Source organism: Tachysurus fulvidraco, chromosome 1 (genome assembly GCF_022655615.1).
Source record: "Tachysurus fulvidraco isolate hzauxx_2018 chromosome 1, HZAU_PFXX_2.0, whole genome shotgun sequence".
Lineage (NCBI taxonomy): Eukaryota > Metazoa > Chordata > Actinopteri > Siluriformes > Bagridae > Tachysurus > Tachysurus fulvidraco.
This window is the reverse complement of record NC_062518.1, coordinates 31,948,046-31,972,849: the sequence shown is the minus strand read 5'-3', so window position 1 is coordinate 31,972,849 and position 24,804 is coordinate 31,948,046. Positions and strand designations below refer to the sequence as shown.

At 34.7% G+C, this 24,804-nt stretch overlaps 1 protein-coding gene and 1 long non-coding RNA gene across 6 annotated transcripts; both read right to left on the bottom strand.

Annotated features, from left to right (window-relative positions):
- Positions 1-2,721: 2,721 nt before the first annotated feature.
- LOC113657613 (snRNA-activating protein complex subunit 2-like) lies at positions 2,722-13,707 on the bottom strand. Of its 3 annotated transcripts, none has more exons than XM_027169538.2 (5): positions 13,556-13,707; positions 6,667-6,875; positions 6,405-6,578; positions 5,195-5,768; positions 2,722-3,309 (listed from the first exon to the last, which is right to left on the bottom strand). In XM_027169538.2, exons 2-5 carry the CDS (start codon positions 6,868-6,870, stop codon positions 2,885-2,887), a joined length of 1,377 nt encoding a protein of 458 aa, XP_027025339.2. In that variant the 5' UTR covers positions 6,871-6,875; positions 13,556-13,707; the 3' UTR covers positions 2,722-2,884. The 3 variants fall into 3 exon arrangements, with proteins under 3 accessions (XP_027025339.2, XP_047675392.1, XP_047675389.1); XM_047819436.1 differs by having other exon boundaries at positions 13,586-13,680; XM_047819433.1 differs by having other exon boundaries at positions 13,539-13,651.
- An 8,733-nt stretch (positions 13,708-22,440) lies between these two features.
- On the bottom strand, positions 22,441-24,674 carry LOC113657480. 3 transcript variants are annotated; one of them, XR_003444173.2, is made up of 3 exons: positions 24,311-24,674; positions 24,029-24,134; positions 22,441-22,690 (listed from the first exon to the last, which is right to left on the bottom strand). It is a non-coding gene; the product is annotated as an uncharacterized LOC113657480 (long non-coding RNA). The 3 variants fall into 3 exon arrangements; XR_003444174.2 differs by having other exon boundaries at positions 24,385-24,674; XR_003444172.2 differs by lacking the exon at positions 24,311-24,674 and having other exon boundaries at positions 24,029-24,253.
- Between the last annotated feature and the right edge of the window lie 130 nt (positions 24,675-24,804).

The following is a 24,804-nucleotide window of genomic DNA, read 5'->3' as shown; positions in this document are numbered from 1 at the left end:
AGAACAGTTGAAGCTTATCAGAATATCTGATAATATGATAATATTTATGAACTCAGTCACCAAAGCTTACTACTAGATGACATTCAACAGAAAGTGCACTTAGTTTTTCAATGGTCTTTCAAATATATTAAATATCTGAAGAGAAGTATATAATCTCACTAGCTAGCAACATGTAGGTTATAAGTACTTTTGTACATTTTGTCCTTTATATACCAATATGTACCTGATACAAATGCTGAAATGTGAAAAATAAGAACAATAGCATTGGACAATAGGTAAAATGTTCTTCTGACATATTAATATTAATATTATATAAAAACCTATTAAAATTAGTGATATAATAAATGACCTTGGGGATAAACCAGATATTTAAAAGATAAGAGAAGAATTGAAAGAAATCAATACATGTTCAATCAATACATATTAACTTGTTCATATTAAATTGTATTAAAGAGATGCGAACCAGCGAGTCTCAGATCCACACCTCTATGGCCAGGAATGTATAACTTGTACAACTGGATGTATGATGATTAATTCACAAAACTAAAAACTACAAGATGATGGACAGATTCTAAAGGTTTATACCATTTTGTTTTTTATAAATTACAATTGATGCAAGACAAACTCTACACAATCATGAATAAAATGTTTCAATGTGTGTGTGTGTGTGTATATATATATATATATATATATATATATATATATATATATATATATATATATAAAATATATTATAAAAATATATATAAGTATTTATTAATTATTTATTCAGACTATGTATCTTTTTTAACTATTTAGCTGCATATTTTATAATGTCTGTATCAATAATTTCACAACAGTACAGTAACCATGTATGAGCCACATACTTTATTACCTAATAAAATGAAATTACTTAAAAGTAATAAAGAATAAAGTACCTCCTGATGTTATTTTCTTCTCTCTCTATGTGTGGGAAAGTCATGTCAGTCTCAATAGTCATTTTTGTTCCTACCACTCTGGTTGTATATGAAAAATACAAATGTATTTGGCAGTGAATCTTTAGCATGCTCTGTTCATTGTTTCACCATGGGGTTTGATTCACCATCACTGAAATCAATTTAGAACTCATTCACACAGGTTAAAAGCAAAAGAAAAGACCCGAGCAGTGTATTTAAAACCATGAAATTTCCATCAGTTTGTGATAAATTTGTATAATTTTTTTTGTATAATCATTATGCTCTTTAAGCTGCTTTGAGTGCTATACAAATAAAATTTAATTGAATTGTATTGAAAATTTTACCTGTTATTAGATTTCTTGTCAAATTATACTGTAGAACATACCTAGCTAAATCTTCAAATTGACTACAATAACTCATTTCAGTTTTAATATTGTGATATATACATTTTTATATTTTTAAATACATCAAAATATAATAGTATCCAAAATCATTCATATTACAAAAATCATATGTTATGGAATTTTCTGGAACAAATCAATTTCAATCATGTTTAAATAAATCACTTGCATTCAGCCACCTAAAATGACATCTTAGGTAATAAATAGATTTACCCTTTGAATGGAATTGTGTTAAATTACTCTCAATAAATTAGCTCAGTTCTATTTTTTGTGATATTGGCACAGCTAAAATTTCCATTAATTACACAATGTGTTTAACCTGTGGTTTATCATCACAAAAGAAACTGATTAATGAAAAGAGCAAAACAGCATTTCCAATAACCAGCAATGATGTGAATGGACTTTAAACAGCCAAACAACATGATTTAACTTATATAAAAATATAAAATTGCTTTTATTTACTCTCAATTTTCCTCTTGGAGTTACTCTCTAGGACTTTTCACACTGCTCTTACACGCAGGTTATTGTCAATCTAAACCTTGCTTGTAACCCTTGTTAGAGGAACATGGTCAAGAAGCATTGTTACAGAAAATACTTATTCACATGAAGACTATTTGTTTGCTCATTTAAGCTACCATGAAAGATGACATTTTCAAAATTGTTTAACACTTCGAGATGTTAAAGAGGAAACAATTGACTTTTCACAGCATCTCTTTTGAAGCTGCATGTATTAGAACGGACATGCTCTAAATATACACCTCATACCCTTTGCGATATCTATCAGCAACTACGTGATGAATATTGGACCAGAGAGGTTTCGTTTCACTAAAAAAGGCATAAAGATTTTATGTACAGTTGCAAGATCACAAATAGGGCATACAATCCACAGACTATAAACTGTTAGACATAGAGAGGTAAAACTTAATGACAGGCTGGGTTTGTAAGCATTCTGATGTAACCATTTGGTTGTAAACTTTATGAGGATCATAAAACATTTACACTTCGCTTACTTTGAACCAGATTAAAAGATATCAAGCTAACATAATTGCCATTGTTTCCAGCATTAATAAATCATACCACTGAAATACGCCCAAGATATAAGCAAAATATTTGAACTTTACTCTTTGATTCATGAGCCACACTTAGTGGATCCGATCATTTCTCTTACAAGCAGAACACTATAATGGCAACTAAAATTAGAACTACTAGAACATATCTATTATTAAATAAATACAACTGTGTACACAAGCGTTTTAATAAATAAAAAGACAAAAAAACAAATAGTGCGGCCATCACACAATAGAAAATAACGTGTTTACTACTGCATAAGAAAAGTATAAAATGCTTTCAGTGCAATGTATACTAAAGAAAATGTACAATCAATATTCGCTAAAGTCTGTAAGTTTATTTCACTAATGTCATCATATGCACGGTACGTTGAAAAAAGGAAGGTTGTATGTTATTTCCGAAAAGATATACATTAATTTTAAACCAGTTATTCTCAACAGTTTTAAAATAAACCAGAGCTGCTTTTGCATGTTCCTTGGATTACATCCGTTTCAGAAGGGCTACTGGCACCATGAATGGATTTAGTGGACATTGGCTAGCTGTGGCCCAATCACCTGTGACTTTTAAGAGCTTTACTGCAGATGACTCTCTTGCAAAATCTCCAGCAGCTAATTGTGATTCTGTGGCCTTCAGTTGCTCAGTTACTGCTCCATTTTGAACGATCTCTTCCCTTGTTTGCAAAGAGACATCAGGTCCTTTAACATGATGATCAGTTCTGGAGGTTTGTGGTACTGTTTCTCTAGTTGAAGATGTATCCACTGCAGGTCCCTTCTCTGAGCTGAGCCTCACTGCAGGTGTGTTCAGATGTGCATGCACTTGAAGCAAATGATTCTGCAGCTCCTTACAGTCCATCAAGGGAAGCTCTTCAGGCAAAGACATCAACAGGTCCAAAAGCACTGCGCTTTCTAAAATCATTAAAATAAACAGTATCACAAGATTGTAATTTTTTTTGGTATTTCACACCACACACACTAACCATAACATTAAGCCCACTGGCAGGCGAAGTGAATAACTAAGACTAAAGTATATTAGGCAGCAAGTGAACAGTCTAGTTCTCAATTCCAGATGTGTTGGAAGTTGGAAAAAATGGGCAAGCGTACGGATCTAAGCAACTTGGACAAAAATGGTCAAATGACAATACTACAGCACATCTTCTCATCAAAACCAGATGAAATAGCTGAATTGTCCAAAGTAACTCAGTGACTTAGAGAGATATAAGATTGGATGAGCTGTAATTTTCTGTTATTAAACTCTGATAAGACAGAAATACTACTTATAGGTTCAAAAACCAGTACACAGAAACTCTCACAAGTTAACTTCCATTTAGAGGGATGTACTGTTACTAGTAGCTAAACAGTGAAAGACCTGGGCATTATATTAGACAGCAACCTGTCCTTTGAAAATCACATCACCCATACTACAAATACAGCCTTCTTCCACCTTAGAAATATTGCCAAGCTAAGAAACATCCTATCTGTATCTGATGCTGAGAAGCTAGTTCATGCATTCATGACCTCTAGACTGGACTATTGTAATGCATTACTAGGTGGTTGTCCTGCAACTTTAATAAATAGGCTACAGTTAGTCCAAAATGCAGCTGCCATAGTTCTCACTAGGACAAGAAAGTATGACCATATAACCCCGATTTTATCATCTCTACACTGGCTACCTGTTAAATTTAGAATTGATGACAAACTGCTGCTACTTACCCACAAGGCTCTTAATGGTTTAGCTCCCATGTATCTAACTAGTCTTCTAACAAGTTACAATCCTTCACGCTCTCGAGATCACAAAACTCAGGACTTCTGCTAGTTCCCAGAATATCAAAGTCTACTAAAGGTTTTAGAGCGTTTTCATATTTGGCTCCCAAACTTTCGAATAGGAACACACTTTCCCAGTTTAAATGTAGATTAAAAACCCATCTCTTTAGTCAGGTGTACACATAATACATCCCATAATACTGTGCACTGTTATATCAGAATTGCAAATTTTATGAGCAGCAGATATGTTGCTTCTCTCTTCTACCCATCCCAAGGCATCCAGAAATTATACCAGCCCCGATCATCTTCCGTGCAATGAAGATTTTGGACCACAGATGAGGCCGACCCAGCGAACCCTGAGGCATCCAGAGATCTACCAGCTACACTTAGATTCTGCTATACTAAAAAGATGTGAACTCCATGTGAGCTTTTGCATCTATACAACATTTTTTAGACTGTATATTTATAATCACACCCTCCAGTGTTACCCATATGAGGATGGGTTCCCCTTAAGTCTGGTTCCTCTCAAGGTTTCTTCCTTTACCATCTAAGGGAGTTTTTCCTTGCCACTGCTGCCTGAGTCACCTCAGACTTGCTCATTGGGGATATATACGTACACACTGTGAACTAAATCTATCTAATATTAATCTTGAATTTTGTATTCTATTAATCTTTATATTATTCTTATAATAACCCTTTGTTCTATGTTTATGTTCTGTAAAGCTGCTTGAGACAATGTCAATTGTAAAAAGCTCTATACAAATAAACTCGAATTGAATTGAATCTTCAGAGGCATCCACAGATCAATGACAAGGGTGACTTTCACAATATTAGGTAGATGGTTTTATAGTTATGGTTCAATTCTGTGTACACACACACACAGAGAATTCATACCAGAAATGTGAAGATAAAACAGGGACATTAATAAGGAACAAATGTATATGTAAATTGACAAAGAATAAAAAATAATATGTATAATATTATATTTATAATATTATATATTATAAATTATTATAGCAAAAATACATACCCATAGAAGTAAGAGGCTCAGTATGTTTACTGAAAATGATATTGCTAATAAATTTGTACATCTTTCCAAAATCCACTACACTCTTCATCCCCATTGGTCTGTGTTTCCAGGCTTGCTCAGACTGTCTAGTATCAGGTTGCTTATCTGGCTGAACAGAGCCTGATGTGAATGAGGGTACAGCACGTGAAGCAGACACTGGTCGTGTTGGTTTTGAGACAGGTTGACTCACGAGTGATTTAGGGGTGGCTGATGTGGATGACATGGCAGGGCCTTTTTTTGCCTTCCTTTTTTCCTTTAACTCACTTTGCTCTTCTTCAGCAACAGCAGATTGAGATGCTACTGTGGTGGTTTTGGCAGAAGGATTGGAAGCTGCATCTTTTCCATGTGACTGGGGGGTTTTACAGGCTTGTTTAGGTGGAATTATCACTGGAGAAGGCGAGCCGGTGTAGGATTTAGGCATCGGCCTCCGCGGTATAGTGCGCAAGCCTCTGGTCAAAGGACATTGAGAGTCAGTGGTACGTGGAGGATCTGAGTGCTGGAGGCTGCAGGGCTCTGTGGCAGCAATTACCAACATCTGATTAAATAGAAAGGTCAGCTCAATAAAATTCCTCGACCCATGATACTGGTCAAAAAGATGAAAATACAGTGGGGTCTGAAAGTCTGAGCTCACTAGTAAAAATCTTTATACTCTGCCTTCTACTTGAGTCAAAAATAGAATCTTCAAAATATTTACATGAAATTTGTTGATTTAATGACAAGTGTGTACTCAAGCTGGCATGGACGACTCCAAGTTTGCGCAAATCTTTATGATCCAATTTAGATCAAATCCATCAGCGTGCTGTCTGATCATGAACAATGAGGTAAGAGGATATTCTGACATTTTGTACAAAGTTAACATTGTCTATATCATACATTTTTGTTAGCAAAAACATTGGAAATAGTGCAGAATTCTGAATAATAAATATCCAAGGTCTTGAACATTTACTTTTTTTTTTATATATATACGTTCTATGTTTATTTCCAACCTTAAGTGGAAACATTTTTAATGTAGTCTCAGACTCCTGGATCCCACTGTACACAGGCACATGCATACAAATCTAAGCAACATATTCTTAGAAAATATTTGTTCTGTATTACAGTATGATAAAACAGAATAAAATCTAGTGGTCTCTTCTGATATAGTCACATGCACATTTTTATGATTACGTACTTGAGAGAAGGCAGAAGATATTGTTTCCACATGAACACCAGCAATTTTCTGTGCTTGTTCTGCCCATAGTTCAATTGGTACTTTGTTTTTTTGTTCCTGACGTCTCTGTCTTTGGACCTGGCGATACACCCGCTTCACCACACACTGCTTCAAAAACTTTAGAAAATTCTGTATCTAAAACCAAACGATACTGATATTACAGGCAAGAATTCATACAATATGTATATCTTTACCAGACCAAGGGTTCGTTGTGGACACATGCCTGAAGCAGAGACCATTTGGGAACTTTCTTCCGAAGTGCTAAAAAATCCAATTCTGTATTTAACCTCTGCTGTTGTTTCAGGGCACGCAGAAGACTCCGCTCTTCCAGCCGCTGGCACGCAGGGCGAAATCTGCTTATTGGTTCAATCTTCTTTATTTCTAAAAAACGAGACGGTATGTTCCGGCTACGAGATGTAGGCTTCATAATGCCTGAAGAAACGCACAAATTATTACTTTTTATTATTATTATCATCATTAGATGATCATCATCATTAGTTATATAATTATAATGATCATTAATGCACTGTACACTTTAACGTTAAATACACTGAAAGTGACGTTTTGGGCAAACTATAAAGCAGGGGTTTGGGAAGAGTCTCTCTCACACACACACACATTGTTTACATTACAGATGCCCTTACCCAGAACAACTTACATTATCTCATTTTATATATATATATATATATATATATATATATATATATATATATATATATATATATATATCTATATATATATATATACACATACACACACACATGCACACACACACACACACACACACACACACACACACACACACACACACACACACACACACAAACAACTGAGTAATTGAAGATAAAGGGCATTGCTCAAGTCATTTTGTGTAGCACAGCAAAGGAGGAGATCTAGCATACATACATCTATTTACAAATATCACAGCCTGCAGATGAACATTTAACTCGTCTCTTTTTATTAACACTGTAGAACCTTTATACAAGATCTCTGTAGGCCCTTCCACAGCCACCTTACAGTATACGTCTAAATGTTGGTCCTTTTTCATTTTAGTACAATCATATCAATTAAAAAGTAGCATTAAAAATGTAGAGTTAAAAGGTGTAATAGTGTAATTTTTTACCATATAAAATGTAATAAAATTAGCAGCTAGCTAGCAACAGCTTGCTTTGTGCTTTGATCTAGTTTCATCGCACTCCAGTCAAACTTTAAACTAAATGATTTTATAGGTACAGGGCTGTCAAGTGTCACGCATTGAGAGTGACAGTCACGAATTTGGGTCTTTTGACACGCTCTCCCGCCACACATCGTATTTCTCACGCAGAAAAACTTTTTGACTATTTATCATATATTTAATATGCCGCGGCGCCCAAAATGTGTCAGTCCGCTGTCTCTCTCCCGGAGTTCTTAGACACTTATCAGCCAATCAAAAAAAAAGAGGATACACAACAGCCAATCAGAAAATAGTCTGGGTAAGATTGAACGCAACAACCAATGAAAAAAAAAACATTCATTAGAGAGGGGTTTTTCGATGGTCGGTTTGAACAAAACCTCAACACGAACCAGCTTGTCTCTGGACAGGACATTGTCCTCAATCATGACCCTAAAAATGGCTGGGCTTGAGCCGAACTGTTTTAAATGGGAGCAACATTACAAATGATAAATGAGTCCAAAAAGGCAACATTATCTCTCTCTCTCTCTCTCTCTCCCTCCCTCTCTCTCTCTCTCTCTCTCTCTCTCTCTCTCTCTCGCACGCACACAAATTAATAAATGGAAATTAACCCTCCTGCAGACCTTGTCTAAATTCCTATGCAAATTAGGAGCGTCAAGTTGACTTTGTCTGATTTGACTGCTTATAAAAAATGAAGTATATATGATAGCCTTTTTTTTCACCTTTTTTTGTCTAACTTGTGTAGAAAATATTAACATATATTTTGCAAAATGTTTTGTAATATTTGGTATAATAAACCTCATTATGCATCAACCACAATATGCAAAAATGCCTCATTTTCTAGTAAAAAAAAAGAAAAAAATTTAGTTATTTTCACTATAGAGGCACAAAAGTTAATGCACAATTACAGGCTGGTATATTTCAAAGCCAGGAGATTGTTTTGAAACCATTTTGACAATTTTTAATGTCAGTAAATAATAAAACCTGTTTTTTTTCCAGGTAAAATTGACTTGAATGTTTATAAATCAAAAATTTTAAAATGATCACCATCCTGTGTGATCAGTTTACATTTGTGAACATTTTACACTTATGTCTATTTTGCCTACCAGATGCCACCTGATCCCCCCAAAACAGGCTACACACACACACCACTCAGAAACATGGCATAATATGATTTGAATATGAAAACACGTGTGTGTGTGTGTGTGTGTGTAAAGCTTGTTGGTAGAAGAAGAGAAGATATTGTCCCCAGCTGGACAAATGCATATAACAAGTGTGAAATATTTACAAATGAGTAGCTTTTGTTTTGTCTAGAGGCCTAATGAAATGCAATGTCCAATTTGTGTGTGTGTGTGTGTGTGTGTGTGTGTGCGTGCATGTGTGTGGTGTGTGAGTGTGTGTTTTGGGTGCGTGTGTTAGTGGACATTTTGTGTGTGCATTTTTGTGTCTGTATGTATGTTCATTGCGATGAAAAGGGAAAAAGTGTGACCTATCGCCCCACTAAATGTGGCCGAGTCAAATTGACTCGGGAGGACTTGAGGAGGAATGTATTTATTTTACGAACACATAAGTTCAACAAAAATAGGCAAAATTAATTTTACTTGCAAAATTCATAATTTGGAACAATCCTGGTAAATTTCAGGCAAATATGTGGAAGGAAACCCAAGTTATGACACATTAAACTTTCCAGATGTGCCAAATAGACCCCATGTCTGCACAAGGGTTAAACAAATACTTAGTATTTGGTTATATTGTAGTCAGTGATCCTTACCAAACAACAAGTCCCCATTATTGTTTTTTTTTTTTTTTTTTTTATGGGGGAGTGGTGGAGACGGAGACGTCACGCTTGCCTGTCTTCAAAACTTGAGAGCACTGTAGTTAAATTACTACACATAGTCATAGGCCTATACATACTGTGGATTATTAAGGCTAAATTTTACTAAACACTCTTGATAAATGGGGTAAACACACTTACTTTCTCATTTCAGATGTGTATGTTCTTCTAAGAAGTAATGATTTGTTATACACTGATTCAGACACTGACGGGCAGACCAATTGCTTTAACCATTCATTATAATGAATCAGCTCAAAGGAGTCATTAGGTCACGAATCGGACTTTAGCGGACATGTTGTGTGGGAATCCTGGCTGTTAGGACATCATAAAAGATTTGTCAACACACACACACTTCCTAACTGGAGAGATTTTTTTTTTTGCGTTTATTTAAAGTTATGTCAGCTGCATGTGCAAAATGCTCGTCATAAGTTGTAAGAGAAGATAAGGCAACTTTTTTTTGACTGCAATTCACACCCAGCAGTAATTCAGCAAAAATATTCTCCAAACGCACGTGAAACATGGATTCGGTCTTCCGACCTTTAGGATTATGGAATAAAAACACTGTCAATAATAATCGTACGTAATTCAAAGCATTTGTGTATAAAATTTAGTTGTGCGTAATTTAAAACTATTGTACGTAATTATGTTTTTTGTGGAGTTGGATCCCAGAATCTACGGCCACGACAGTTTACAGATATGAGATTTTGTGTGTTTGTTCAAGTACAACTCCAAAATGTACGACTATGACAGTTTACACAGACAACGCTTGTTTTCACAACACTTCTTTTTCACACACGAAGTGCGGTCTGCGAAACAACTGTCAAAAATATGTCATCACGTTCACAGGCTTTACTATCCGAGGGATGATGAATCTATTCCACAAAGTGCGCATGCGCCCCGCCCTCTTTTAAAACACTGACGCCGAAATAGCGGATCAGCAGCCAAGCGCTCACTCATCGTCTCAGGTAGGTTGGTTTTTCCTTCCAAATTCGGACATGTTTAAGGGTTAGTTATCACTAATAACAGAGAGGAGTAATATTACAGAGATAGGTTAACTATAGTAAGTAAGATTAGCTCTCAGAATAAGGTTACATTAGGTGCTTAAAGAATACAGCTGTTTAGGAGGTCATCACTGCAGTCTGTAGCGTGATGAGATAGGCCTACATAAAAGAAATAGCAATTTTAAGTGTTAACTTACTAACAGCTGTGTACATGCACTGGAATACACAGGTCATGCAATACAAGTGTTCACTGCTTAAGTGTTAAAGTCATATTTTATTGTTTATCAGGTTCCATCTAGGTGACATCTTGCACTCAGACGATGAGCAGTGTTGTAATGTAACGGAGTAAAAATACTTTGTTACTGTACTTAAGTAGAAATTTCACGTATCTGTACTTTACATCGCTATTTAAATTTATGTGAACTTTCACTTTTACTCCACTACATTTCCTAGATAAAATGTATACTTTTACTCCGCTATATTTCCTAGATAAAATGTATACTTTTACTCTGCTATATTTCCACTAAGCAAGCATCTTCGTTACTCATAAAATAAAATCAGAAGAAATGTTAGTACACTGTTAGTAGAGAATGCACACATACATGAACTTATTTGATTCAAGACTGTCATTACATCATGCATAAAATTTTGGTGTCCACTTTTGCCATTAAATAATACCATAACTTCTGGCTTACTGTGTAGTCATATAATATATAAAACTCTTCTTGTTTTAAATTCTCACTGAGGGCTAAAACCCCTAAAGATGAAATCCTAGAACCGTCCCTGCTCTTATGCCTACCGTAAATCACTGAAATTTTACTTTTTACTTCAAATACTTAAGTACATTAAATATCATAAAATGACTTTTGATACTTAAATACAGTAAATATCAGATACTTTAAGACTTTTACTTGAGTAATATTCTAAATGGTAACTTTCACTTATACCAAAGTTTTTTCTAGTACGATACTTGTACTTTTACTCAAGTATTGCGTTCTAGTACTTTATACAACACTGACGATGAGTGAGCGCTTGGCTGCTGTGCCTCCATTTTGGCGCCAGTGGTTTAAAAGAGGGCGGGACGCATGCACACTTCATGGAATCGATTCATCTTCCCTCGTATAGTAATGCCTGTGAACGTGATGACGTATTTTTGACAGTTGTTTCGCAGACCGCACTTCATGTGTAAAAAAGAGGTGTTGTGAAAACAAGCGTTGTGTGTATAAACTGTCATAGTCGTACATTTTGGATACATTTTTGTATTTGAACAAACACACAAAATCTCTTATCTGTAAACTGTTGTGGCCGTAGATTTTGGGATCCAACTCCACAAAAAACAGAATTACGTACAATAGTTTTAAATTACACGCAACTAAATTAAAATTTACACACAAATGCTTTGAATTACGTACGATTATTATTGACAGTGTTTTTATTCCATAATCCTAAAGGTCGGAAGACCGAATCCATGTTATATATACACATACATACATACATATATATATATATACACATACATACATACATTATATATATATATGTGTGTATATATATATATATATATACACACACACATATACATACACACACACGCACACACATATATATGTGTGTGCGTGTGTGTGTATGTGTGTGTGTATATATATATATGTACCTTTTATGTATGTGTGTATGTGTGTGTGTATATATATATATATATATATATATATATATATATATATATATATATATACACACATATATATGTGTGTGCGTGTGCGTGTGTATGTATATATATATATATGTGTGTGTGTGTGTGTGTGCGCGCGCGCGGGTAATATATATTCTGTCTATGTTGTATTTCATCGTCTGCATTGTTTTCTTGTATAGTATTATTTATGTCTGTACCTTTGAGAGTCACAAACTGCTGGAACCAAATTCCTTGGCTAATAAATCTGATTCTGATATCAGCACATTTCACATTTGCACATTTATCAGCACATTTCACAATTGCACATGTATACATACAAATTGTATATATTGTATACCTCAATTGCACATTTCTCACACTTGCAAATTTGTACAGTATTTTCCGCACCATAAGGCGCACCGGATTATAAGGCGCAGTCTCAATTACGGGGTCTATTTCTGTACTTAACCCATACATAAGGCGCACCGTATTATAAGGCGCATGCTAAAACATACGGTCTACAAAAAAGGTAACAGAAACGAAACATTGAGTTTAGTTGAACTTCATTCTACTATTTAACAACACACACACCTTATTCACACACACTCGCATAATGGTTAGAAAGAAACAAATGTTGTTTGGCAACATACCGGTAGTATACCTACCGGAGAAGTGGCGAAGGTAAGCGTACGTACTGTACGTATTACGTAATGTCCTCTGATTGGTTCATCGCTGCCAGCGTACGTAGTGTACGTATTACGTCCCTGTGTCAGCGGGAAATGGTCCGACAGTCAATCAAGCGGAGCGCTTACCAAAGTCACACAACAACATTTTTACAGATTTTTGGAACTCGGTTCACACAAGGCGCACGGCAAATTTTTGAGAAAATTTAAGGCTTTTAGGTGCGCCTTATAGTGCGGAAAATACTGTACATACAATTGTCTATATTTGTGTATGTATATTTAAACTGCACATTTCACATCTGTAAATGTGTACATACAATTATACTGTATATGTCATTCTGTTAGACTGTGGAGCTTCTGTCACTAAAACAAATTCCTCGCATGTGAAAACATGCCTGGCAATAAAGCTGATTCTGATTCTGATATAGTGTGTGTGTGCGTGTGTGTGTGTGTGTATGCTCGATCTCCTCCTTTGCTGTGCTACACAAAATGACTTGAAAAAGCTTTCACCAGCTGTGTTACAACATTAGCAGGTTGATCCAAAAGATACGATTACAATAATGTGCAACAAGATATCTGGACAACTACGTTCATGCTAATAGCTAGTTAGCAAAACAGCTAAAATTAACCGGCTAATCAAGTGAAAGCTCATTCAACGAAATTACACCATTATGTTAGAGCTTATCTACGGCTTTTCACGGATATTCAACAGAGAGAGGGAAAAAAATGGAATTTACCATCAATTAAAACGTACCGAGCTTAAGATGTATAACAATTTTTTTACCAGATCAAAACAACGACACGCTGCAGTTCTGTGGTCTTTTTGTACAGATCGCTAGAAAGGACAAAAAGCCCCGTGACGTTAAAACTCGTTTGGTGGAGATGTAGGCAAACAGCGGCATCTCTTGGGCTCTGTTGGGAGGACATCTGTATCTGTGAGCTCACTGTTAGTGATGTGCGATACCACTTAATTCCTATTCGATCCGATACCAAGTAATACCCAGGCTGGTATTGCCGATATCGATACCAATACTTTTTACGTATTTTATGTGTAGTGTGATATGACAACTAGTTTAAAGTAAAGTAAAAAGTAGGCTGCAGTCTTACCCATTGCAAATTATATCAATAATGACAAGACAATAAACTACACTCATATTATTTATAAATATAATTATAAATAAAATCTCAGACTTGTAAAACAGGTTGAAAATTACACACAAATAAAAATATTTAACTCTTAACCATGTCACAAAATATTCTATATCCACTTTTTGCTGTTGTTAACAACAAATGTAAATCAGGCACCCTTGAAAATCAGTACCTCATTTTTTTTTACAATAAACATAATACATTTTTTTTACAATAAACATAACATTTGTTTTGAAACAAAATATTCTATATCCACTTTTTGTTGTTCTTTACAACACATGTAAATCAGGCACCCTTGAAACCCATTAACTCAAATTGTTTTCATAAAACATTCATGTTTACAAAATAATAAATAGAAATAGGCTCCACTGAAAATGTTAAACCTGAGCCTGTTCTGAAAACTGTCCTTATTCACAGGTTTTTGTTTAGGATTAAGAGCATGTTTACAGTTTTCCCCCTGACTCTGTTCCATTTTTTGCTCACTACCTAGAATCGTAGCGGGAAAATAAAGGGCTGCAGCGGCCGGCTCCGTCACAGAGCCGCAGTGCACACACACCTGACAGTAGTTCCTTCCCCTAACCGGATATAAATAGACTTTTCTGGTGACAGCAAGTTACTTATGATAACATAAACACTCACTCCAAATTACTGAGTGTAAATATAGATCTTCTTATATCTTCTAAATATCGATAGTTTAGTATCGATCCGCACATCACTACTCACTGTAAATAAAAAAAAATATAGTCCTAATATATATCATGCTTTGCAAACCTCTCTTCCATTCTTAAGTCTAGTGTTTATTATTGCTCATGACCTGTTGTTATATCCCATCATGTCTTAGCACAGGGTTATGATGATGCCACTCCACTATCAACAAAGATTTATACTCCAATATAGCAGTGTGGGTAAAATAGGGGTTGATGTGGTCATTTCTGTCTTCTAAAATAACTTGTTATGCACTTACTGAAACATCCAGACAGCAATAATCTAACGTAGATGTAACAAAATGCTGTAAAAAGCTTTTTTATTTCTTTCTATTTTTATATAGCTTATAGTTAGCTATAGTTATTTTTATATATATTTATATATTAGAAATATATTTTTTCTATATTATGTAATGACATTATATTGCTTATGTAAGCAATAAGAGTCCTGAAGTCATTTAATAGTCATTTATATTATATCAGAGCAGGATCTTACCAGGTGGATTCTGTCTCGCTCTAACAGGCCAGTATTGTCCCTAAAACTAGTCAAGTCAAGTCAAGAAGCTTTTATTGTCATTTCATGCAGGACAAAACAAACAAGACAGTGCCGGACACGACAGTGCAGGACAGGACAAACAAGACAGTGCAGGACAGGACAACCAAGACAGTGCAGGACAAGACAAGACAGTGCAGGACACAACAGTGCAGGACAAGACAAACAAGACAGTGCAGGACAAGACAGTGCAGGACAAGACAAACAAGACAGTGCAGGACAGGACAAACAAGACAGTGCAGGACAAGACAAACAAGACAGTGCAGGACAAGACAAACAAGACAGTGCAGGACAAGACAGTACAGGACAAAACAAACATGACAATACACAAAAGACAATAAACAGAAACAGCCGACAACCAGTGTAAATACAGTATGTTCAAACAATGTTGTGTGTACAGAAATAATAATCAATAATCAATAATCAAAGAAAAAATATGCATCTATATCCATCCTTCTCTGCTGAAAGCAGGCTAACAAAATCCTGTAGATTTGACCATGGGCCCTCTGCAACCACGTAGGCTTCAAGAAACCCTTTCTTTTATTCTTGGATAATCTTACTTGCTCAGTCTTTTTCTAATTACTTTTTCTTTATCTCACCCTAAGGCCATACATGTGGTCAGCTGTCCACAAACCTTAAGCAATATAGTGTCGTTATCCTGTACCTGCATCCTACACCTGTGTGTTTTATTATTTAGCATTCTATAAATTCTAAAAATTCTCAGATTGGTTTTAAAACAAATGAGTAAAAGAAAGAAAGAAAGAAAGAAAAAAAGAAAGAAAGAAAGAAAGAAAGAAATTCCACATGGAACCGAAACTAAAGTGTTTTTCCGTCTGCAGCATCCACATAAACACACACACACACACACACACACACACACACACACACACACACACACACACACACACACACACACACACACACACACACAGACACACAGACACACACACACACACACACACACACACACACACACACACACACACACACACACACACACACAAATGGGGGGAGGCACAGACACACAGAGAGTGAGAGACAGGAGAAAGTGAGAGCATGAGAGGGGACAGACGGGGGAGAGACAGAGAGAGAGAAAGAGAGGGGGAGAGAGAGAGGAAAGAGGAGAGGGGGGAGAGGAGAGACACAGACAGAGAGAGAGAGAGGGAGAGAGAGAGGATGGAGGGATTACGTCTCTCTGACTCTATAGTATAGGGGTGGTGGGAGTGGCCTAAAGTGACATACTGAGAGCCTGTGTGTAGACCCGGTTTAAAATTATCTCTGCAGCTGAGAGGCACTTTAAACCTTCATTTATTCAGCACCTGCGTGGCTGCCTGAAGCCAGTTTTCATCCAGCAAAACCTGCACAAACTGTAAAAGTCCTCCATTCGTCTTTCAAGGTGGGTAAAATTCCCTTAACGATTTCTCTCTCATTCTTTTTTTTCACGATGACATCCAGTGATGTCTTACAGTACATCAAAGGACAAATAATAATAAAAATAATAATAATAAAACGTATCGTATTTTTGAGAATTTGTGAGAAATCAAAAATGTAATCCGATGATGGGTTTTTTGGTACGTTTTTATCTCACAAGCAGCAAAGAATTTAATACATTTGATTTTTTTTCCGTTACAAGTGAACTGTAATGTGGTGGATTGTCTTCTAATTCTCCCTGTGTGTGTGTGTGTGTGTGTGTGTGTGTGTGTGTGTGTGTGTGTGTGTGTGTGTGTGTGTGTGTGTGTGTGTGTGTGTGTGTGTGAGCGAGAGAGAGAGAGTGTGTGTGTGTGTGTGTGTATGAGAGAGAGAAAGAGAGAGAGTGTGTGTGTGTGAGAGAGAGAGGTAGAGAGTCTATAACTGTGTGTGAGTGTGTGTGAGAGAGAGACTCTTGTGAGTGTGTGTGTGTGTGTGTGTGTGTGTGTGTGTGTGTGTGTGTGTGTGTGTGTGTGTGTGTGTGTGTGTGTGTGTGTGTGTGTGAGAGAGAGAGCGAGAGAGTCTGTGAGTGTGCGTGTGTGAGTGTGAGTGTGTGTGTGTGTGTGTGTGTGTGTGTGTGTGTGTGTGTGTGTGTGTGTGTGTGTGAGAGAGAGAGAGAGAGAGAGCTGTTGGGGGTTGTGAGCACGTATGTCAGATATTATGTGTATAATTGTGCACTGTCAAAACTGTACTTTTAAACTGTATCATTTTGATAAATACTTTAAGCAGTGATTTGAATAACTGTATGAGTCTTGTTAAGAATTAGATTTTGCGTGTGTGGTTGTTAACCTTTATAATGACAATAATCAAAACAGGGTAATTAGTTCATATTGTCACAAAAATGCCTGTATTAATCGGATAAGCGGTAGATGAAATGAATGAATGAATTAATGAATGAATGAATAAACAAACAGGATGGTTCTCCATAAACACAATTGAAAATCTTTAGACTGCAGGGGTAGTGTATCCTTAAAAAGGCATTGTGTGGTTTTATTAGATTTTTGACAGAAATACAAAAATAAGCTGAAGTTAATAGATATTTTCAGGAATATTTGATTAGGTTTTACAAACTAATATTTTTTGTTTATAGACAATAGGTTTGTTGCTTGAGTCATGGTGGCAGCCCCATAGGACCAGTGTTTCATTAATATTTGTGTCAAGTAATATTTAAAAGTCCATGGCAACCCATACCAACAATAGAACTGGTGAAAGGAAAGATCTGCCATATAAAAAAGCATGACTGTGCCTAGACTGTACTCCAGTGTATTCCAGTGCTTTAAGCAGTGGACGATTTTATCTGCCCTATTGCATTTAGTAGTTCCTGCACCATCAGCACGAAAACAAATGACTACACATGCACACCCCAAAGAAAGAAAGAGAGAGAGAGAGAGAGAGAGTGCATGCATACCTGATGACAGAGGGGAGAAAAAAGCCTGCTCAAGGAGAAATCTATAATAGGATCAGTAAAAGTAGCTGTTTGCTGATCCAAAGCTATTATCTAATTGCTGGGCTATTAGTAATTTAGTGGACACATCAATCTATCTCCCAGTCTGCTTCCAGGTAATAGGAAACATCCATTGCATGAGATAAAACAGTTATAACAAATTAAAGATTTTGTTGAAACAGAAAAAACAGGGCAAATTTATACATGTAATTCCAACACAGCAAGCAACAGAATGTTAAATCACCATTTTATTTAGTATTTATTATTATTTTTATCATTACATAATTCATATTCAGTATTTAATATTCAGTTTCACACACTAACTCAACACTACCATCATGTGGTGTTCAGTGTGTCAGTGTGGATTTTGGATTTGAATTAAATTATGTATGTTTTCAGCTAAGGTGCACTTTTCTTAAAGACATTATTTAGTAGTTCCTGCTATAACATAGTACTTTCATTTAGTTTTTCTATTGACCCACAGCACTGAAAAATATGCTCTATCCTAAATAATGCTGTGTGGAATCATTTTTTTAATTTTTATATTTTTTCTTTAATTTAATCTATAATTCCCAGGAGAAAAAGAGAGATATCCCTTTGCTTACCAGGTAAAACAATTGTTCGAACAAAATGATGTAGAAGCACTATATGTTTAAATATTCTTGTTTTCATCTTCTTCTTGTTATTATTATTATTATTATTATTATTATTATTATTATTATTATTATTATTATTATTATTATTAGCTTGAAAGGTACAGAAATAAAAATGAAGTCTTTCATCTTTTCCCCATATGCTCATTAGAACTTTTGACGTTTGGTCCTTCCATTTGTTTTGACCCGATCTTAGGCCAAGGGCAGCATCTCTGGATTCTTAAAAAAAAAAAACAGCCCTGGGAGTTACTCTAACCTTAAATATAAAATAAACATTTTATACAAATTTGAGTTGTGTAAGTGATATAGTGAGTGACACGCGTGTGAGCAAATTGGATTGATTAGGCATTTGTTCCCCTAAATCTTGGTTGTATGATTTTGATTTTAATTTTATACATATTAAAGTAGAAAAACATGATAGATCCCTATCCCAGGGATATTCTTCTCTATAAAATTATACCAATTGTATGGCTTGATAATACAATACTGGTATTGGTTTTAGTTATACATTATGTCAAACATCTTGTACTGAATATGGTCTTTTTTCACATTTACATTTACAGCATTTGGCAGACGCCCTTATCCAGAGCGACATACAGAAGTGCTTAAGTCTCTATCATTGGATACAATCATTATTTTATAATTATTATAATTATAGTAATTATAATAATTTAAAAATAGAGTAACATAATTGTAATAATTTTTGTAGCCTAAAAAATCTGATGTTTTAAATACATTTTCAAATGTAACAAAAATAAGCTTACTGTAAGAAATTACAGAAACTGCACCTAAATTCCACTCCAAGGTACACAACTAAAAGAGCTCATTCCTAAAAAGGTTTAAGTATCATAAGGTAATACGTTTAGGACTCTAAACGTATAAACTTGATTTAATCATAAATATGGGAGCGGCAGCAGGACATCAAGGATCGCCACGAACAAAGGGTTTACGTGACCGCGATTACCACTTAACTGTAACAATACTAAGCCAATGTATATGTGACCGTGATTAACATTTAAAGACATCTGGCTAAATAACAAGGTGTGACCCAGCCATTTGGGAGACACTCAGTTCTTATGCTCAATACACATTCAAAGCAGAACCTCATTTAAACTACAAAGAGGAAAAGAGTACAAAATGCTACAGCAAGATTTGCTCTAGGTTCTTACTGACTCAGATGAACCCAAAGTACTTCAGGTATTTTGTCACTGCTATACTGGAATAAACTTTTTGTTCCTCATTAAGATCTTCACCATCATCGTTTTATTTTCACTACCACATTTTTTATTTCTTGCATAAATGTAACAAAAATAAGCTTACCTAGATATTGGCATCAGATCATATTATAAATACAGGGTGTACAAATACAGGAATTATTTTCTGTGTCAAAGACAGTACAGAGAACCAAATAGTATACAATACAGTATGATACAATGCAATACAGTGCAATGCAGCATAACAAAATCAGATACAATATACAAAATCTTCATGAAGATACTGCTGATACAGAAAACATGTAAGGGTTTTGCCTTTTGTACTTTGTGTGGTGAAAGGTCACCTTAACTAACAATTTATCAAACTTCACTCCTTCACAATCCTACAATTACTGGAGATGATATAATTGATTTAAAACTTTGAATCCTAACATTTGGTAATCTGTTCAGAATTAAATAAGGTTAAAATCCCCCCAAACCCTCTGTTGCTTCAAATGTTATTTCTGCCTGTTGCATGTGCTGATCTAGTCATCGACTCTCTTTCTATATTCATAAAACACTCATTTTAGTTTTTCTATTGACCCACAGCACTGAAAAACATGCTCTATCCTAAATAATGCTGTGTGGAATCATTTTTTTAAATTTTTATATTTTTTCTTTAATTTAATCTGTAATTCCCAGGAGAAAAAGAGAGATATCCCTTTGCTTACCAGGTAAAACAATTGTTCAAACAAAATGATGTAGAAGCACTATATGTTTAAATATTCTTGTTTTCGTCTTCTTCTTCATCATCTTCTTGTTATTATTATTATTATTATTATTATTATTATTATTATTATTATTATTATTATTATTATTATTATTATTATTAGCTTGAAAGGTACAGAAATAAAAATGAAGTCTTTCATCTTTTCCCCATATGCTCATTAGAAATTTTGACGTTTGGTCCTTCTATTTGTTTTGACCCGATCTTAGGCCAAGGGCAGCATCTCTGGATTCTTAAAAAAAAAACAGCCCTGGGAGTTACTCTAACCTTAAATATAAAATAAACATTTTATACAAATTTGAGTTGTGTAAGTGATATAGTGAGTGACACGCATGTGAGCAAATTGGATTGATTAGGCATTTGTTCCCCTAAATCTTGGTTGTATGATTTTGATTTTAATTTTATACATATTAAAGTAGAAAAACATGATAGATCCCTATCCCAGGGATATTCTTCTCTATAAAATTATACCAATTGTATGACTTGATAATACAATACTGGTATTGGTTTTAGTTATACATTATGTCAAACATCTTGTACTGAATATAATTAAGACATTATATGATAAAATAATTCATTGCATTATGCTATTGCATAAACCACACATTTTTTTCCAACACAGTTTATTGGTGTCAAATATTCCTTTATCAGAATAACCAAACAACAGTGGAATTTCCATATCTTGGTGTTGCTCTGTACATTAGCAAAACAAACTGATTGAATATGGGTTATCCATAGCAAATAGAGGCTTTTAGGTTAGCCTATTATATCAACAAAGTTAGTTTCTGTTATTTTTACTGTATTGTGAGACTGTGTCTGTGTGTGTACAAAATCATTTATGGTTAGATTACAGATATACTGTATGCCCTATACTCTAAAAAATAAAATGCTGGCTCAATTTAAAAAAAATTAAGGTAACAATTTGCATGCATCTTTTTAAGTAGCTTCAACTCAGTCATTATTAAGTAGATATCATGTACCTTTTATAGTTAGACTAACCCAATTTGTTTAGTACAACCAACATGATTTGACTTAACCTCTAAGAGCTTAATTAAGTTGAAACAACTTAATTTTAATTTCAAAGTTTTGGTGATATTAAGTGGTCAAATTACATAATTTAAGCTATTCTAACTTCTTTATTTTGATTCCATTCTACTTAGATATGTTCATGCAAATTGTTACCTTAATTTTTTTGAGTACAAGTAACTTATTTCACTTCATTCAGGAGAAATAACACAGCAATTCCAGTTTTATGATGAAACTGGTTTATTACAAAACCAATGTCAACTTATGTACAAGAAGAGTGCTTTGACAAAACAATGCTTTGACAAAAAGATAATTATCCAGGACTAAAGTATTTTTTTCAAGTAAAGTCAAGTAAAGAATCAAGTATTTTTCTGGTAGGTACATATCAGAATAAAATAAAATAATAACAATAAATCACAGGGAACATGGAAAATGAATTCCTACAACAGACACAATTGCCAGCTTATTGGGTCCACCTATCTGAAACTAAAAGTTTTCTTCCTTTTGTTTTACTTTTTGCAAAGTATTAAATTTTACCTTCATCACATAAACTACAGCCGCCATAAAGTCTCAAACAAATACAACACTGTAACCTTCATGTAAAAAATTGTCAAAATTACAGCTTCTGTATGCGTATGCACAACAAAACTTTTACATGTAACATTTCAGGAATACAACAGTTTATTGTTTAAAGACATTACCTTCGGCCTAGCTTTCAGACCATCCAGCTCAAGAATTATTTTCTGAAACACCTCAAAAGTATTTTTTAGTTCCTTTGGGTAGCTGAGGTTGAGAGCATATACCAGCCCTAGCAGGGCACAGGCTCTGGATACATCCAGGTCTTGCAAGACTTCCGTTCCCTCAATAATAATACTGGCGTTGGCTGGGTCAAAATTTGTGGCACCTCATCATCCTAAGTAGATCAAAATCAATGTCAGTGTTTTAAGTCAAGGAAAGGAACAGGACATTAGACACATGAGTTAAATCTTAGGAGTTAAAACTTACTACACATGAAAAATTGCAAACTTAAAGAAATGTGTCAGCTGCCTAACCATCAAACATAATGCTGCAGATTGTATATGAAAGAAAAATAAAAACTCAAATGTTGTAATGGCAAATTTACAAAAAGCTCAAGGTTTACAAGGTTACAAGATGGATCAACTGTGAAAACGTCACAGCAGATAAAGATGGCGTGCCCACACATTGTCATGTTAGGTATTGTGCTTAAATGAACTTGCTTATTAGTTAACTATTTAACTTGTTACAGGTTTATGTATGTATGTAAGTATGTATGTATGTATACATACTGTATATATATATGTGTGTGTGTGTGTATACGTATGTATGTATGTATGTATGTATGTATGTATGTATGTATGTATGTATATGTATGTATACATACTGTATATATATGTGTGTGTGTGTGTGTATACGTATGTATGTATGTATGTATGTATGTATGTATGTATGTATGTATGTATGTATGTATATGTATGTATACATACTGTATATATATGTGTGTGTGTGTGTGTGTGTGTGTGTAGTATATATGTATATATGCATACATGTGTTTGTGTGTGTGTGTAGTATGTATGTATATATGCAGGTATGTATATGCATGTATGCATGTGTGTGTGTGTGTGTGTGTATGTATGTATGTATGTATGCAGGTATGTATATGCATGTATGCATATATATGTGTGTGTGTGTGTGTGTGTGTGTGTGTGTGTGTGTGTGTGTGTGTGTGTGTGTGTGTGTGTGTGTGTGTGTAAGTCTTAATCAACCCAGTGTAAACTTTAAATTCGGACGACACTAAACATGTTCGATATCAATTAACATCATTTAGCTGCCACTGTAAAACAAAACATAATGCCCATTTTGAACACACTAGCTAGCTAAACGTCTATTAACTTTAGAATCGATGAATTAGCTTAGGTCAAAATGTCTTTTCAGTTTAGTGTGTGACAACAACGATTTACTTAAGTAAAGTTTGCCGCATTCATTTTGTTTCATATTTAGGTTTATATGTATTTTGTCCACCGTGGAGGAAAGCTGATTTTGAGGAAAACGCGGTTGTAGCCGCCTCACTACATTACTACGAGAGAAAAGAGGTGTAGCGTTTAGATCAGGAGTTATTGACTCGGGAAAATCAAATCTGTGAATCTGCGGACAACTTTACTTAAGTCAACGATTTTTTGTGCATACAGTTGGTAGCTGCTGAGATTAAAACAAAGCAAAAATATTAACTTACCTATATAGCCTCGATTCTCCTGTTTCTCCGGCTCCTAGTAGTCCTTCTCTGGCAGAAAACACGTCCGGGCAAATTCCGCCTTTACTCAGCATTTAAAGGATGCTCACTAGATATACAAGTTTCACTAACTTAATATTTTTCTGTTGTTACGAGAAGGTAAAAGTGTGTGTTCAAAATCGATATATAATTAAGTTAAGACAGTATTCTTTATTTTAATTTTGAAAGACTTAAATGAGTTATGAATTAAATGAATGAATGAATTAAAATGAGTTATCAACTCACCAATACAAGTACATATTACAAACTTAATTATTTTATGCTGAAAATATTGTTTATTTTAAGTTTTACAAACTAACCCCATGAATCATTTTTTTAGAGTGGAAGTGCAATGTAGTAATGTTCTGATTATCATCATAGAAAGAGAGGATTTATGAGTCCAGAGGATTTGAGAGCTACGCAAAGATAAGTCACTAGAGATGAAGAAAATATTTGGTCTTATCGTGTACATTGGTTGAGTTATTTATGACTTCTTGTCTTATCTGCTTAAGTCTACATCCCTCTCCATCCTAGGTTCCATAAAATACAATGGTTGAACTGTCAACCATCAATAGCTGATGTGGCACATTTGCTAGTATGTAAAAAAAATAAAAATAAAAAAATCATAAGTCTGCCGATCTGTATGTATATGAATAAACGACACCCCCATTTTCTTCTGCTGTAAAGCATTTTCTACACTTACATATTTAAGCAAGAGTTTTAGAGTGAGCAGCCATGAG

What these genes read in the sequence shown, in the direction of transcription:
- LOC113657613 (XM_027169538.2), bottom strand. Translation starts at nt 6,870, where the DNA reads ATGAAGCCTACATCTCGTAGCCGGAACATACCGTCTCGTTTTTTAGAA. An exon ending in CCAAATGGTCTCTGCTTCAG is followed by an intron (nt 6,579 to 6,666) that starts GCATGTGTCCAC and finishes GTTTGGTTTTAG; the next exon opens with ATACAGAATTTTCTAAAGTT. An exon ending in TGAGCCTCTTACTTCTATGG is followed by an intron (nt 3,310 to 5,194) that starts GTATGTATTTTT and finishes TAATGATTTTAG; the next exon opens with AAAGCGCAGTGCTTTTGGAC.